General features: G+C 39.1%; 2 protein-coding genes across 2 annotated transcripts in view; both read right to left on the bottom strand.

The window, feature by feature from the left end:
* reln (reelin) overlaps positions 1 to 1,093 on the bottom strand; it is a 92,432-nt gene extending 91,339 nt beyond the window's left edge. Inside the window, 1 exon segment of the mRNA XM_042774805.1 lies at positions 730 to 1,093. Coding sequence (XP_042630739.1) covers positions 730 to 961 — 232 coding nt within the window. The 5' untranslated portion in view covers positions 962 to 1,093.
* A 14,082-nt stretch (positions 1,094 to 15,175) lies between these two features.
* The window catches only part of bncr (bouncer), a 629-nt gene continuing 191 nt past the window's right edge, over positions 15,176 to 15,613 (bottom strand). The window contains exon 1 of the mRNA XM_019100191.2: positions 15,176 to 15,613. This exon is cut by the window's right edge and continues 191 nt beyond it. Within this exon, the coding sequence (XP_018955736.2) occupies positions 15,300 to 15,613 (314 nt within the window). The 3' untranslated portion in view covers positions 15,176 to 15,299.

Raw genomic sequence — 15,613 nt, 5'->3', positions numbered from 1 at the left:
ATTTTCACATGCAGCAACTTTGATTTTGCTGCTGGTTTTGCATCCTTACCTGCAATGAAATATTTTTAAAAACTTTTTTCAGACCAGGGTTACTTAACCATAAATAATTATATATAATAAATTAATAATATATATATAAATTATATATATATATATATATATATATATATATATATATATATATATATATATATATATATATGTATATCTTTTTTTAATTTAGCTTAACTGTACTAAAATAACTAAAACTACAACTGAAATGAAAATTAATAAAAACTACATAGACATATGTGTATATAAAACAAACCAAAACTACTAAAAATGACAAAAACAAAATGATTAAAACTTTAACTAAAATTAAAACAGAAAATAAAAACATAAAAGCTGATTCAAAATATTAGTATCAATTTTAATAGTATCTAAATTATACTAAAACTGCACTGTCATAGAGACCCTTCTAATGCTGAAATGTGTTCACCTGAAATTATTACCTTGAAGAGCCATTTCGACCTGATCTACACTGAAAAACATTGCCGTAGGATTACTTTGAGACAATTTTCACTCAGAAATGCTAGTAAACTTCACAAATAGTTACAAAGAAGAACATAGAATTAAATGTGAAATAGTGTTTTCTTGTAAAATGACATTTTGATTCATGAAGTTATTATTTTGACTTCACTGAGATGCGAAGCACATTTTAAACATGTAAAACTGGACTTCTGTACTCACTCTGGTACTCCTGTCCCGGGACGTATGCGCTGGGGCTCCCGTGGATCTGGAAGGTGAGCAGCACCTCTCCTCCTCCCTCGGCCCCGGGGCCCTCCAGCTCACCGTGGTGGGTGCACAGGAAGAAGAAGGGATTGAAGCGCGGGTAGAAGCCGGACGGAGAGCCTCCCAAATCCACAGCGCCCGCCGACAGCAGCAGCAGAGCACAGGCGAGAGCGGCCCGAACCCTGAACATCTCTGCTCCAGGAGCTCGAGGAGAGAGAGAGAGTGTACGGGGCCAGGTGTGTGTGAGTCTCACAGGTGTGTTTGTGTGTGTCTGTCCTCCCTTCACACACGGGGAGTTCAGAGCCTGGTGTTCAGCCCCGCTCCGACACTTAAATAGTGCTCAGCCCTGCCTCCCTCCGCCCCTCTCTCTCCTCCCACCTCCCTCACTCCCTCCCTCCCTCCCTCCCTCGCTCTCTCTCTCTCTCGATCTAAAAGCACCCCGTTTGCCTCTCATCTGCTTCCTCCCTTGCTCGTTTCTGTCAATCATTCTAATATGCCTGTGTGTTAGTGATTTGTCTCTCTCTTTAGCACTGTGTTTTGTCCAAGACAGCCTGCCTTTGTGTTTTTCTTCTCGACTCCCTCCATCCCCCAAAGCATATTCCCTGCTTTTCCACCCAAAGATCACACCTCCTCCTCCCTCCTCGTCTCCTCCTGTCTCTCCCCATCTCCCGTCTCTGATAGGACCCTCTCTTTGTGCTCCGTTCACTCATGTTCTTTCTTTTTGTTTTGCCTTCTCTCAGCTCTGTTTCTCTGTGTATATCTCATTCTCCTTCACACGAATGTTTCCTTTAAAATCAGACCTTCTCATCTTGTCTTGTCTTTCAAACAGAGGCAGTTTGTGCCAGTAACACACACACACACACACACACACACACACACACACACATATACACTTCACACTTTCTCCATCTGTCTGCTCTTGTGTATGACTCCTTGAAATGATCCAGCCATCTGAGACGATGAAGAAGAAAACATTAATGCTTGAATATGGATCAGAGATTTTGGCCATTACTTGCAACATTCATAATTAATTCACACATTTGTCCTGCAAAGTTCACAGTATGTGCTACTAAAATGACCAGGAAATTACAATGAGAAACACTGTTTAGGAGTTTCCACACAGATTCACCCCATTCAGAAAGTCAAGAGCTGCTGCTCATCAAGTGATCTGGAGACCCTCTTCTGATCCCTAACACAACACCATTTACTCCACATTATGAATGTAATTCTACACTGGTGCACAACACAGCTGTGCAGTTACAACTTCACATAAACATAGACCTAAAAATAACTATACAAAAAATCTAAATGCGATGAGAAGTTGACAGGTAGAGGAAGCGCAAGCAAAAACATGCATGCAGTCCTGCGTCTGATTCAGAGCAACAGTATGACTGCGAGTGTGATATTACTGTAATACAACACTTCAGTAAACAAGACATTTAGATACATACATTTTGGACACTAACTTTGTCTGTTTTTGCTTCACCAACAAAAATAGTTCCAAACCAAACAAACCAACCACTGCGTCTCGGATCAAACTCAGTGACTAGCACTAACTGTGTTTAGTTTGAGTGATGCTTAAGTCTTTGTTAATCACCTTTAGTTGTAGTTCACACAGTGACATGACATACAGCCAAGTATGGTGACCTATACTCAGAATTCATGCTCTGCATTTAACCCATCCAAACGCACGCACGCACGCACACACGCACACACACACACACACACACACACACACACACACACACACACACACACACACACACACACACACACACACACGGAGCAGTGGGTATCATTTATGCTGTGGCGCCCAGGGAGCAGTTGGGGGTTCAGTGACTTGCTCAAGGACACCTCAGTCATGGTATTGCCGGCCCGAGTCTCGAGCACACAACTTTAGGGTTAGGAGTCAAACTCTCTAACCACTAGTCTACGAATTCCCTGGCAAATCCATTAATGATAATTAATGTTAAAACTACACCAAGTGGTCTATCGATAGACACAAATATGATCTTTAAAAAATTGCATGAATAATTATATGAGGATGAGCATAGGAGGATATTTACACTTCATGAGCCTCAAGCAATCATCTATCTATCGCATAAATGTGTCTCCTCAAAGCGGATACTGCACTATAAGCAAAATCACTTCACAAGAATCAACAGATATGTTCTGCATTTTGTTTATCATCAGCTGATTTGGAGATCAAAGCTGCATTAGGAGGCAGCGCTGGCGGGAGAAATAACTGTAGTGATTATCACCACTAATGAGAAAACTGGAGCTTCAGGACGAAATGCTGAATGTGTGTATAAGAGCCAGGCTGAAAAACTCATGGTAAACATCATGAGTTTGGCTTTCTGTGCTTAAAGAAGGGGCTTGATCCCAACACTCCGAACAAAACCCCCACATAAGGAACAGAGGAGGAGATAAGAGGCGGAGAGATGTCACTCTGACGGCTCAGTGACTTCTGTTATAAACACTTCAGACAGTGATTGACAGGACTGAACGATGAGACTCCTCCCATCATTATTAATTTATCATAAAATTTACATATGTAGTTTGAACAACTAGATCCATTTATGAGTCACGGGAATGTGTCTCGAAACATGAAGTGGTTTTCCTGATCAGATCCATCTCAAATGCATCTCAGAGGGCATTTACGTCTGCTTATATCATTATCAGATTTCTTTCTTCCAGTCAGTGAAAAAGCATCCACCAGTCTTCCACCAGTGTTGGGGAAAGTTACTTTTAAAAGCAATGCATTACAATATCGTGTTACTCCGTAAAAAAGTAACTAATTACGTTACTTAGTTACTTTTTATGGAAAGTAATGTGTTACGTTACTTTTGCATTACTTTTTAAATATGAGCAGGGCTTGATTGTTTTTAACATAAGAAGTTCTATTTATAGCAAATGTAAAAGCCCTTTTACACCAAAAAGTGTAATGAATAAACCCCAGGCTGAAGGAACAGTAAATTCACGTCGGTACAGTAGTCAAGTCAAGTCACTTTTATTTATATAGCACTTTAAACAAAACAATAATGCAAAATGACAGTTAAGGGCAGTTCATCATAGAATCCAGTGATGTCATCATGCAGCTCAGTTCAGTTTAAATAGTACCTGTGCAATCATTTGCAATCAAGTCAACGATATCGCTGTAAATGAGAGTCCCCAACTAAGCAAGCCAGAGGCGACAGCGGCAAGGAACCAAAACTCCATCGGTGAGAGAATGGAGAAAGAACCTTGGGAGAAACCAGGCTCAGTGGGGGGGCCAGTTCTCCTCTGACCAGACGAAACCAGCAGTTCAATTCCAGGCTGCAACAAATTCAGATTGTGCAGAAGATTCATCTGTTTCCTGTGGTCTTGTCCCAGTGGTCGTCTGAGACAAGGTCTTTACAGGGGATCTGTCTCTGGTGCTCATCTAGTTGTCCTGGTCTCCGCTGTCTTTCAGGGCTGTAGAGGTCCTTTCTAGGTGCTGATCCACCATCTGGGCTGGATACGTACTGGATCCAGGTGACTGCAGTGACCCTCTGATCTAGATACAGACTGGATCTGGTGGCTGCGGTCACCTCGGAATAAGAGAGAAACAGACTAATATTAGCGTAGATGCCATTCTTCTAACAATGTAACAAGTACATCGGGTGTTATGGGAAGTGTTCCCAGTTCCGGTTTACCTAATTAATGCAGCCTAAAAATCCTTTAACGGATTTGGATATTAGAAACCTATTAGTGTGTTATGTTTAAGCCAGGTTAAAGAGATGGGTCTTTAATCTAGATTTTAAACTGCAAAAGTGTGTCTGTCTCCTGAACAATGTTAGGTAGGTTATTCCAGAGTTTAGGCGCTAAATAGGAGAAGGATCTGCCGCCCGCAGTTGACTTTGATATTCTAGGTATTATCAAATTGCTAAACCATTGATGGCTTATAAGTAATAAGCAAGATTTTAAAATCTATATGATGTTTGATAGAAAAACAATCCAAAGTTGACAGAACCGGGCTAATATGGTTATACTTCCTGGTTCTAGTAAGAACTCTAGCTGCTGCATTTTGGACCAGTTAGAGTTTGTTTATTAAGCGTGCAGAACAACCACCCAATAAAGCATTACAATAATCTAACCTTAAGGTCATAAACACATGGATTAACATTTCTGCATTTGACATTGAGAGCATAGGTTATAATTTAGATATATTTTTGAGATGGAAAAATGCAGTTTTACAAATGCTAGAAACATGGCTTTCTAAGGAAATATTGCTATCAAATAGCACACCTAGGTTCCTAACTGATGACGAAGAACTGACAGAGGAGCCATCAAGTCTTAGACAGTGTTCTAGGTTATTACATGCAGAGTTTTATTTGGTCCTATAATTAACACCTCTGTTTTTTCAGAATTTAACAGTAAAGAAATGACTCATCATCCAGTTTTTTTATATCGACTATGCATTCCATAAGTTTTTCAAATTGGTATGTTTCGCCGGGCCCCAAAGAAATATAGAGCTGAGTATCATCAGCATAACAGTGAAAGCTAACACCGTGTTTCCTGATGATATCTCCCAAGGGTAACATATAAAGCTTGAAGTGTAACTGCCCTAGTACTGAGCCTTGAGGTACTCCATACTGCACTTGTGATTGATATGATACCTCTTCATTCACTGCTACGAATTGATGGCGGTCATATAAGTATGATTTAAACCATGCTAATGCACTTCCATTAATGCCAACAAAGTTTTTTAGTCTATGCAAAAGAATGTTGTGGTCAATAGTGTTGAACACAGCGCTAAGATCTAGTAGCACTAATAGAGAGATACAACCACTATCAGTTGATAAGAACAGGTTATTTGTAACTATAATGAGAGCAGTCTCAGTACTATGATACGGTCTAAATCCTGACTGGAAATCCTCATAGATACTATTTTTCTCTAAGAAGGAATATAATTGTGAGGATACTACCTTTTCTAGTATCTTGGACAGAAAAGGAAGATTCGTTCTTTGGGGTCTAGTTGTGTTTTTTTGATGAGAGGCTTAACATCCAGTTTGAAGGTTTTGGGGACATATCCTAATGACAATGATGAATTAATAATAGTCAGAAGAGGATCTATGAATTCTGGAAGCACCTCTTTTAGGAGCTTAGATGGAATAGGGTCTAACATACATGTTGTTGGTTTAGATGATTTAACAAGTTTATACAGTTCTTCCTCTCCTATAGTAGAGAATGAGTGGAACTGTTCCTCAGGGTATCTATAGTGCACTGTCTGATGCGATACTGTAGCTGACGGCTGCATGGTTACAATTGTATCCCTAATAGTATCGATCTTAGAGCTAAAGCAGTTCATAAAGTCATTACTGCTGTGCTGTTGGGAAATGTCAACACTTGTTGATGATTTATTTTTCGTTAATTTAGTCACTGTATTGAACAAATGCCTGGGGTAATGTTTGTTTTCTTCTAAAAGAGACGAAAATTAATCAGATCTAGCAGTTTTTAATGCTTTTCTGTAGGATAGGTTACTTTCCCTCCAAGCAATACGAAATACCTCTAGTTTTGTTTTCCTCCAGCTGCGCTCCATTTTCCGGGCTGCTGTCTTTAGGGTGCGAGTGTGCTCATTATACCATGGTGTCCGACTGTTTTCTTTAATCTTCCTTTAGCGTAAAGGAGCAACTGTATTTAAAATGCTAGAAAAGAGAGAGTCCATAGTTTCTGTTACATCATCAAGTTGTTCTGAGGTTTTGGATATGCTAAGGAATTGGGATACATCAGAAAGATTACTTACAAAGCAGTCTTTTGTGGTAGAAGTGATGGTTCTACCATACTTGTAACAAGAAGCAGAATTTACAGTTTTAGCTATATGAAGTTTGCACAAATTTAAATAATGATCTGAGATATCATTGCTTGGCTGCATAATTTCGACACCATCAACATCAATTCCATGTGACAGTATTAAATCTAGAGTATGATTTCAACAATGAGTAGGTCCTGAGACGTGTTGTCTAACCCCAATAGAGTTCAGAATGTCTGTAAATGCTGATCCCAATGCATCTTTTTTATTATCAACATGGATATTAAAATCACCAACAACTTTATCTGCAGTCAGCAGTAACTCGGATATAAAATCAGCAAACTCTTTAATAAAGTCTGTATGGTGCCCTGGTGGCCTGTATACAGTAGCCAGTACAAACATCACAGGGGATTTATCATTAACACTTATTTCTCTGGATAATGTTATATGAAGCACCATTACTTCAAACAAGTTATACTTGAAGCCCGCCCTCTGAGAAATACTGAAACCATTGTTATAAACTGAAGCAACACCTCCCCCTTTACCTTTTGGACACGGCTCATGTTTATAACAATAATCTTGGGGGGCAGACTCATTTAAAATAATGTACTCATTAGGTTTTAGCCAGGTTTCTGTCAAACAGAGCACATCTAGGTTATGATCAGTGATCATATTATTTACAAAAAGTGCTTTCGTAGAAAGGGACCTGATATTCAATAAGCCAAGCTTTATCATTTGTTTATCCGTATTGCATATGTTTTTTATTTGTTGAACATCAATCAAATTGTTACTCTTAAATTGGTTTGGACGTTTTTTGCATTTTCTAGTTCGGGGAACAGAAACAGTCTCTATAATGTGATATCTAGGTGAAAGAGTCTCTATTTGCTGAGAATTAACTGACTTCTGTGACTTGAGGCGGCTAGCAGATGGTCGGTTTAGCCAGTCTGTCTGCTTCCTGACCTGGACCCCAGTTAGTCAAGTACAAACTCTAAGACAATGTGCCATATTTCTAGAAAGAAGAGCGGCACCACCCCAGGAGGGATGAAGACCATCTCTTTTCAACAGGTCAGGTCTGCGCCAAAAGCTCGTCCAATTGTCTAAGAAAAACCTATGTTATTCTGCGGACACCACTTAGACATCCAGCCATTGAGTGATGACAATCTGCTATGTATCTCATCACCACGGTAAGCAGGGAGGGGACCAGAGCATATTACAGTGTCTGACATCATGCTTGCAAGTTCACACACCTCTGCTCTGTAATGTTATTTTTAGTGATCTCCGACTGGCGAAGTCGAACATCATTAGCGCTGGCGTGAATAACAATCTTACTGAATTTACGTTTAGCATTAGCCAGCACTTTTAAATTTGCTAAGATGTCAGGCGCTCCGGCTCCCGGTAAACACTGGACTATGGTGGCTGGTGTCTCTATTTTCACTTTCCGTACAATAGAATCGCTAATAACTAGGGCTCTTTAAACAGGTTTCTCAGTGGGTGCATCACTGAGTGAGGAGAACCTGTGTAATATTTTGATCAGAACAGAAGAGTGGTGTTTAGACCCATGACTATGCCGCCTCACAGTCACCCAGTTGCCCTGCTGCAAAGGCGCTGTTACCGGAACCGAACAATGTACAGGACTCCCTGAGCTAGACGCATCCAAAGCCGTATCTAGAGCCCTCCCATTCTTACTGTTCTCAAGTTTGGATGCATGTCTCTAATTCTAAAATCTTCTCAGTCAGCCTAACTATTTCCCTGCATTTATCACATGTGAATCCCTCGTCGCCGACAGAGATAGATAAACTATACATGTGGCAAGCAGTGCAAATAACAATAGCAGGAGAAGCCATTACTCACCGTGATTGATGAAAGATTCTTACCACAGTTGTTTGATGAACTTGTGAAAAAGTGAGAGAGAAACGAAACAAAGCGAGAGAGGGAGAGGAGAAAAGAAAACAGCGATAGGCACGAATGGAAACGCTAATGACAAGCTAACGAATGCTAACGTGCTGCAGGTGCGCTGCACTCGCGGATTTAGAATAAAAGTGAATGATCAAATTAATCAGATTAGACTGATAGATAATATCAGAAATATGGTGGGGAATTAAGTTATATTTTATCACTTTAAACAAGAGAGAGTGATAGTAAGATAGAGATTCTACAGAAAAACAAAGCTACACGGAGCTACGATCACAAACCAGCAGCACGGCAAACAGGAAGCAGTAGAACACAGGAGACGGTTCAACACTCTTCAGCAATAAAAAAAAAACAAAAAAAATGACGCACAATTGTTAGTTTATCTAAAGTCATTTTTGCTTCTTAGTTTGGTTGAACTGGTTTATCAAAGGTCAGCAGCAAAGACATGAGTTAAAAAAAATGGGATTAGATACATTTGTGTTATTTAACATTTAATTATTGCAGGTTTGCGTCATATTCTGAGTTTGCATTTCACTGTTTTAATTCATTATGATTAATACTAAATCTGCTTTTTTGCAAGTGGGATGAATTCAAGCACATTCACATTTAGTCTAGAACTACATCATGTTCACACAGCGAACACAACGCTTCTGTACTTCTGATTTCTCCCAATATGGGGACAGGAGATTTGTCAGTCAATAAATGGGAAAACAAAGTAACTAGCATTACTTTTTTGAAAAAGTAACTTTTTTTTTTTCTTGTAAATTAAAAAGTAATGCATTACTTTACTAGTTACTTGAACAAAGTAATCTGGTTACGTAACTCGCGTTAGCTGTAATGCGTTACCCCCAGCACTGTCTTCCACATGTAAACCGGCCCAATGTCAAGCACTTACAAATCACTGTTAAAAAACTGTCTGCCCATTAAACTGTGAACTATTCTGCCTGAAGCTGCACATTCAGTGTCACCTCCTCTACATTATGAGCAGACGTGATGTTTGACGAACACTAACACTGATACATAATTACAGACCATTATTATAACGAGGTGAGATGCATCGTGATAGAGAGAAAGAGAAAACACATAATCTGCGTGCCTCTGTCTGACCCTCATGTGTACAAAATCTAAATTAGGCCACTAAATGACTGCTGTGACAAACGAGCAACAAGAGTTTGACATTTCTGACTTTCCATCTACTTATCCATCCATTGTAAAAGACAACATGTCATTCTGGTCTAATTGTTATGAAGTTAGTGCACTCACGCTTCCAGCCGGAGACAGAGCAATCGCTCTCCATTATGGAAACTGGGTCAGGAGATCTGGTCTTGGGAACGGAGGGGGTGGACGAGGCTCTGGGGCAGTAATTATTTTTATCTTCATTAAGTTCTACCTCAAGGTTGTAACAGAGCCTTTGACATCTGCGCTTTCCATTCAATCCTTCAGCACTTGTTCCACTGCTTCTGCTGCCAGACGTCGTCTCGCTCAGGAAGCCACACAGAGACAGGAAGGAGTTTGGAGGGATACGGAGAGATATGATTATCAAGGACACACACGCCACACATTAGACATGCCCTTGGAACATGCTTCATCAGTGCTAATGAATTCTTAACTGATATTACTGTGATTTCTTGTTTTGTGCAAGTTGTTATTCAAAAGTACCCCGCTATTGCTGGTATCAAAGTATCGATCTCAGCAGTTCTTCATCTGCTTTGAAAAAGGGCTCAACCGATACACAGTAACCAAGCAACACTAAATCGTAACACAAAAATAAATCAATAAATATGTTTCACATGGTTGCTGAGGGCAACAGTAAATTTTTATCCTGAGAAGATAAAGAGTCTGAGAAAAGGTTAAATGGTTATTTGTAGACGATTCTACAGTAAATCCCGTTTCCTCCAGAATGAGCTCTCTTTAAGAGTTTACATATTTATGTACATATAATATTACACTTATGGCTGAATATAAAATCTAGGAATTTTTATTTTTATATCAACTACATAGTAGAATATTCCAGGTTCAGTACAAATTAAGCTCAATTAACAGCATTTTTAGCATAAACGTTATCACTATATTATAAGAATTGAAAAGTAGAAATGTTCCGTTTATTTTTTAAAAGACACAGTTGTGTTAAAATGCATGTATTATTTGAGATGTAAGGCGGTTTATGTCAGCTTTAGTTATGGTGAAAGAGCTGTCAAATGTTAACACATACTGAATTGTTCACTTCTTGTGCAGATACTGTCGGAACAGTGAAGGCTTTTTTTATTGACTCCATTCACTTCCACTGCAAATGTCTCACACAGTTTTTTTTTTTAAAGATAAAAAGGGAGACAATTATTTTTTGTGTTCAGTTATGCTGTCATGTGAACTTGTAAGAAAAAACACTGTTGTTGTTAATATTACATAAATATAATATTACTCAGTACTTACTGAGATGAAGCTGTTTATGAATCAGCTGGCAGCAGATTCTCCTCTCATCTGTCTGACAAGGGTTTAGTTATACGCATTATACTTTTTTAGAGGGCTATGTGAAAAATCTATAAAATCATATACATATAATTGGTTAGACACCACATGATAGATAGTGCCACCAAAGTGTGACAACATGAGGTTAAAATGAGCTCAAAAAGATGATCAATTCCATGAAATACACAGAATAAACTCATAAATGATTTATAAACATAAGCAAGTGTTTGAAAATATATATGAAAGGTTCTTCGGTGTGGAAATACAACATCCTTAATACACATTAATAACCTAATTACCTGTTACTGTCGGCACAGCGTGAGTTTGCACTCGTCTGTGGAGTTGTGCCCATTTATCTACTAAAATCATCTCAATCTACCATCCAGTGTGATTCATTGCTGTTTTACCACATACTTCTGCTGGGTTCTGCTCTTTTGATCATGAATCGTGTCATGAGAAGATCTCTGAGCCTGGTGAACAGCAGCAGAGCTTCATCCAGCCACCGTCAGACTCTGTTCATCTCAAACACACGCAGCAATCACTTCACTCCAGTCTTCTGCTCTTGATGCTATACACTCAGTCTCTACACAGACTTCCTCCAGGGACTCACAGATCTAGTTAAAGCTGATTGCTGCGAATATCACATCTAATTACGGGGGAGTCGTGGCCTAATGGTTAGAGAGTCGGACTCCCAATCGAAGGGTTGTGAGTTCGAGTCTCGGGCCGGCAGGAATTTGTGTGTGGGGAGTAAATGTAATGGAATACAGTTCTCTCTCCACCTTCAATACCACGACTTAGGTGCCTTGAGCAGGATTTCGAACCCCATTCAACTGCTCCCGGGCTCGTTCAGCATAATAATGGCTGCCCACTGCTCCGGGTGTGTGTTCACAGTGTGTGTGTGTGTTAACTGCTCTGTGTGTGTGCACTTCGGATGGGTTAAATGCAGAGCACTAATTCTGAGTATGGCACACCATACTTTTCTTAATTTTCATTCACTAATGAAAACAGCACATTCTGGTTCAGACAAACTGTGACAGTTCCACTTATCAGCGATGTACAGTGTATAGGTTTTTTTTTGTTTGTTTTTTTTCACACAGTTTTACACACAATCTTAATGCAAAAAATGAATTCTGATAATGAAAATAAAGCTAAATGATTCAGTGGAATGTAGTTTAGTGCTGGATTTTGATTCATTTCAATGACTCGAGTCTTTTGAATCAGCTGAGCAAGGATTTGTTTGGATTCATTCTCTGACTCGTTCAGTGATAATACACAAAACAAATCCACAAAATACATTGCCGTTTGTGGTTAAAACATTTGTGGTGATTAAATATACACTTACACAAGCAAATCGTGTATTATCATCATTATTACCATTGTCTTGGCAATATCACTAGAACATTTAGTAAAGACCAATTTAATGAAAAAACACTCATTTGTTGCCACCTACTGGCTGAAATATGTAGTCTATTACAACATTTTAGTTTAAAACATTTTTCTTCTTCTTCTTTATAAGGCATTATGCATGCATAAGAATATGGGCCAGCTACTGAAATATATTATAAATAGGCTTCATAAAGTGTCAGCAAACATCTTATTAGCTCAATGAGGGTAGGTAACTGCAACGAACTGAACAACTAATCACCCACAGAAATGAATGAATGAATGTTAAAGAAAATACTAGTGTTTTTTACTAGTGTTTGTCATTCTTTATTTATTTTTTTTTCTTTTATTTTTTTATTTATTTATTTATTTTTGCAAACAGTATCTTGATCTATTCTGTGTCTTATGGAATTGCCATGGTAACTCAACAGCTGATATGATGGACTGTAGTGTATTTCTGGAACAGACTCGAGCTCTCCTGCCATCTAGTGTCTGATTCTCTCATTGCACAGACAGGAACCTACATTTCCTTCAGCCTGAGGCTCATTCGTTTCACTTTTGGTGTGAAAAAGCTTTTACTTTAGCCCAAAATCAAAATTTTTATATTAAAAACAAAGAATCAAGCCCAGGCCAGATGAGAAAAAATAACGCAAAAGTAACGTAACGCAATACTTTCCATAACAAGTATCTAAGTAATGCAATTAGCTACTTTTTAAGGAGTAACACAACATTGTAATGCGTTGCTTTTAAAAGTAGCTTTCCCCGGCACTGCGTGTAAAGAGTGTGTATAGGTCTCCTCTGATTTGCGCTCATTCCAGCAGCTCAAACACATGCTGCTGTTCTCCACATCATTTGACATCCGCAGTGAAAGGGCCCCAGTTTGGGCTGAAATGGGCTCCGGCTGTGAGCTGAGGGTCATCCGTCATCATCACCTTCTCTCAAGCAATAAATGTAAAGGTCAGCAGGTCAGATGCTACTGCCCCCTTCAGGAGAGCAGAAATCAATACATGATTAGAACTTCAATCCGGACCAAACGACAGCCAGCGATATTTCAGTGATAATAAAGAAGGTTTGCCATCATCATACAGTTATAAATGTTGTCCCTATAACAAACAGACCGGTCATTCTTCACAGTTATATCACCATCTGACAGGCCATTATCTTAAGAATCATAAGGAATAAATATCATTCATGATCATAACGTTTATATGAAGCCCCATTACTTCAAACAAATTATACTTCAAGCCAGACATATAATAAAAAAAAAAAAAAAAAAAAACAATAATATATGTAACAATATATGTTACAGTAGCAGTTTTAATTTGGCTGGATTCCATTTTAATGATTTAATTTTAATGATCAAAAAGCATTTTAATTGATTGAAGTCATAAAATTTAACAACTTAACTTATTTTTCATTTTTCTGGATTTATGATCGTAGCTTTAATTAGCAGTATTAACAGTGTATTCAGAGTGCACAGACATTGCTGTAACCAGCTGCGAGTGTTTCAGATTCTCAGAGATTGTTGGCAGTCCAAATCAAGCAGCAAAAGAAGTTTCATACTGCTGTTATTTCTGCCAAATCTGATGACAGAGTGAGTAAATCCTGTGAACACTCGAACAGCTCTTATAAAGAGACATTTCAGAATAAGATGACTGAATTCCTGAAGATCTGTCTGTCTCATGAAGGAGCATTTGAGTAAAACATGAGAGAAATGCCTTACCTTCTGTCAAATTAAACTTCGTACCATCCTGCAACTGAGAAAAGTAGAGGAATAACCTGTAAGAAAACAAATTACCAAATTAGTTAATTGTTAAAATCATATTTATATATTTGTGATTTTTATGTTGTTTACAAAAGTGTCAGAAATTTTGAATGGAGATTGATGGAGAAAAATGCCGCTATATCTTTATTCTTATTCCGAGGTCACCGTAGCCACCAGATCCAGACCAGAAGTGGATCAGCACCTAGAGACCACCTCTACAGCCCTGAGACAGATCCCCTGTGAAGACCTCGTCACCTCGATGACCATCAGCACACGACCACAGGAACCAGACGAGTCCTCTGCTCAGTCTGACCTGTGCTGCAGCCTGCAGTTAAACCACGTCATGCTGGTTTGTCTGGTCAGAGGAGCACTGGCCCCCAACTGAGCCTGGTTTCTTCTCCATTTCTGTCACTGATGGAGTTTTGGTTCCTTCTCTTGACTGATTGCACAGACACTATTGAAGAGAGCTGAACTGGATGATGACATCACTGAATCATCAATGAACTGACTCTGTTATTGTCTTCTTGCATTATTGACACACTATTGTCCAGTTTAACAGCAGTACTGAATAAAGCACAATACAAAAAAATGTGACTTGACCATCTGCCTTTTAATTCACCTTGTTAACCAGCCGAAGACCTCGACACCATCAGCTCAGACACAACAAGAGTTAAATTAGCTCTAATGAATCTGACTGGGGGGGGGGGACATATGGCTTAACTATTTTTAGATTCAATTTCACAATTCTTCCACACTCTTAAAAATATTTGGCATCGATGGTTCCATGAACAGCCTTTCTGTTACACAAACTGCTCTTTATAAATGAAAAATATTCTTCAGATTAATAAAATGTTCTGCTCACTGAAATGGTTCTATTAAAATAGTATTGTTTTCATAAATTGACAATTTTTTTTGTTTTACATATATAAACAAACATTCCCTTTACTATTATTTTCATTACTTAAGCAGCTCTTTTAACTGTTGTTTGTTACCGTTTTGTGTATAACGCAATTGCAATATTGTATGTAAACAATAATGCCAATAAATTACTTTTAAACTATAAAGTGAAAGGAGTATATTAGGCGAAAACAGGCATGACAAGGTTCACATAAAACCACAACACATAAAATTTAATGAGGCTCAGTTAAAAGTGAACTTGACATAAAAGGCCTTTTCAAACAGCTGGTTAAGATCCTGGCAGTAGGAGAGTCCCGTGTTCGGTCCATGTCTTTCTCAGCTGGGCATCATGAGTCCAGCTCGAGTCCAGTCGGCCGTCAGGACGCTCGCAGTGATAGCAGACACCGTGAGCAGTGCGAGGCTGTGATCGCAGCCCCGGCTCGAGTTACAGTAAGGACGGCCGCAGCACGAGTTCGTGAAGCTGATGTTGTTCCCGCGGATCATTTGACTGCTGGATCGGACACAGTCTCTCTGCGACATACAGCCTTTGGAGAACAGAACGGGTGCGTGTCCGAACCGGCCGAGGGCAGTGAAGCAGAGCTCCTGTGGGCGGCACTCGGACAGAATGTGCCTGCAGCTCCTGTTGAAGG

Source organism: Cyprinus carpio, chromosome A18 (assembly GCF_018340385.1).
Source record: "Cyprinus carpio isolate SPL01 chromosome A18, ASM1834038v1, whole genome shotgun sequence".
In the NCBI taxonomy this organism is placed as follows: Eukaryota; Metazoa; Chordata; class Actinopteri; order Cypriniformes; family Cyprinidae; genus Cyprinus; species Cyprinus carpio.
Note: the sequence above shows the minus strand (reverse complement) of the source record. Positions and strands in the feature narration are given on the sequence as shown.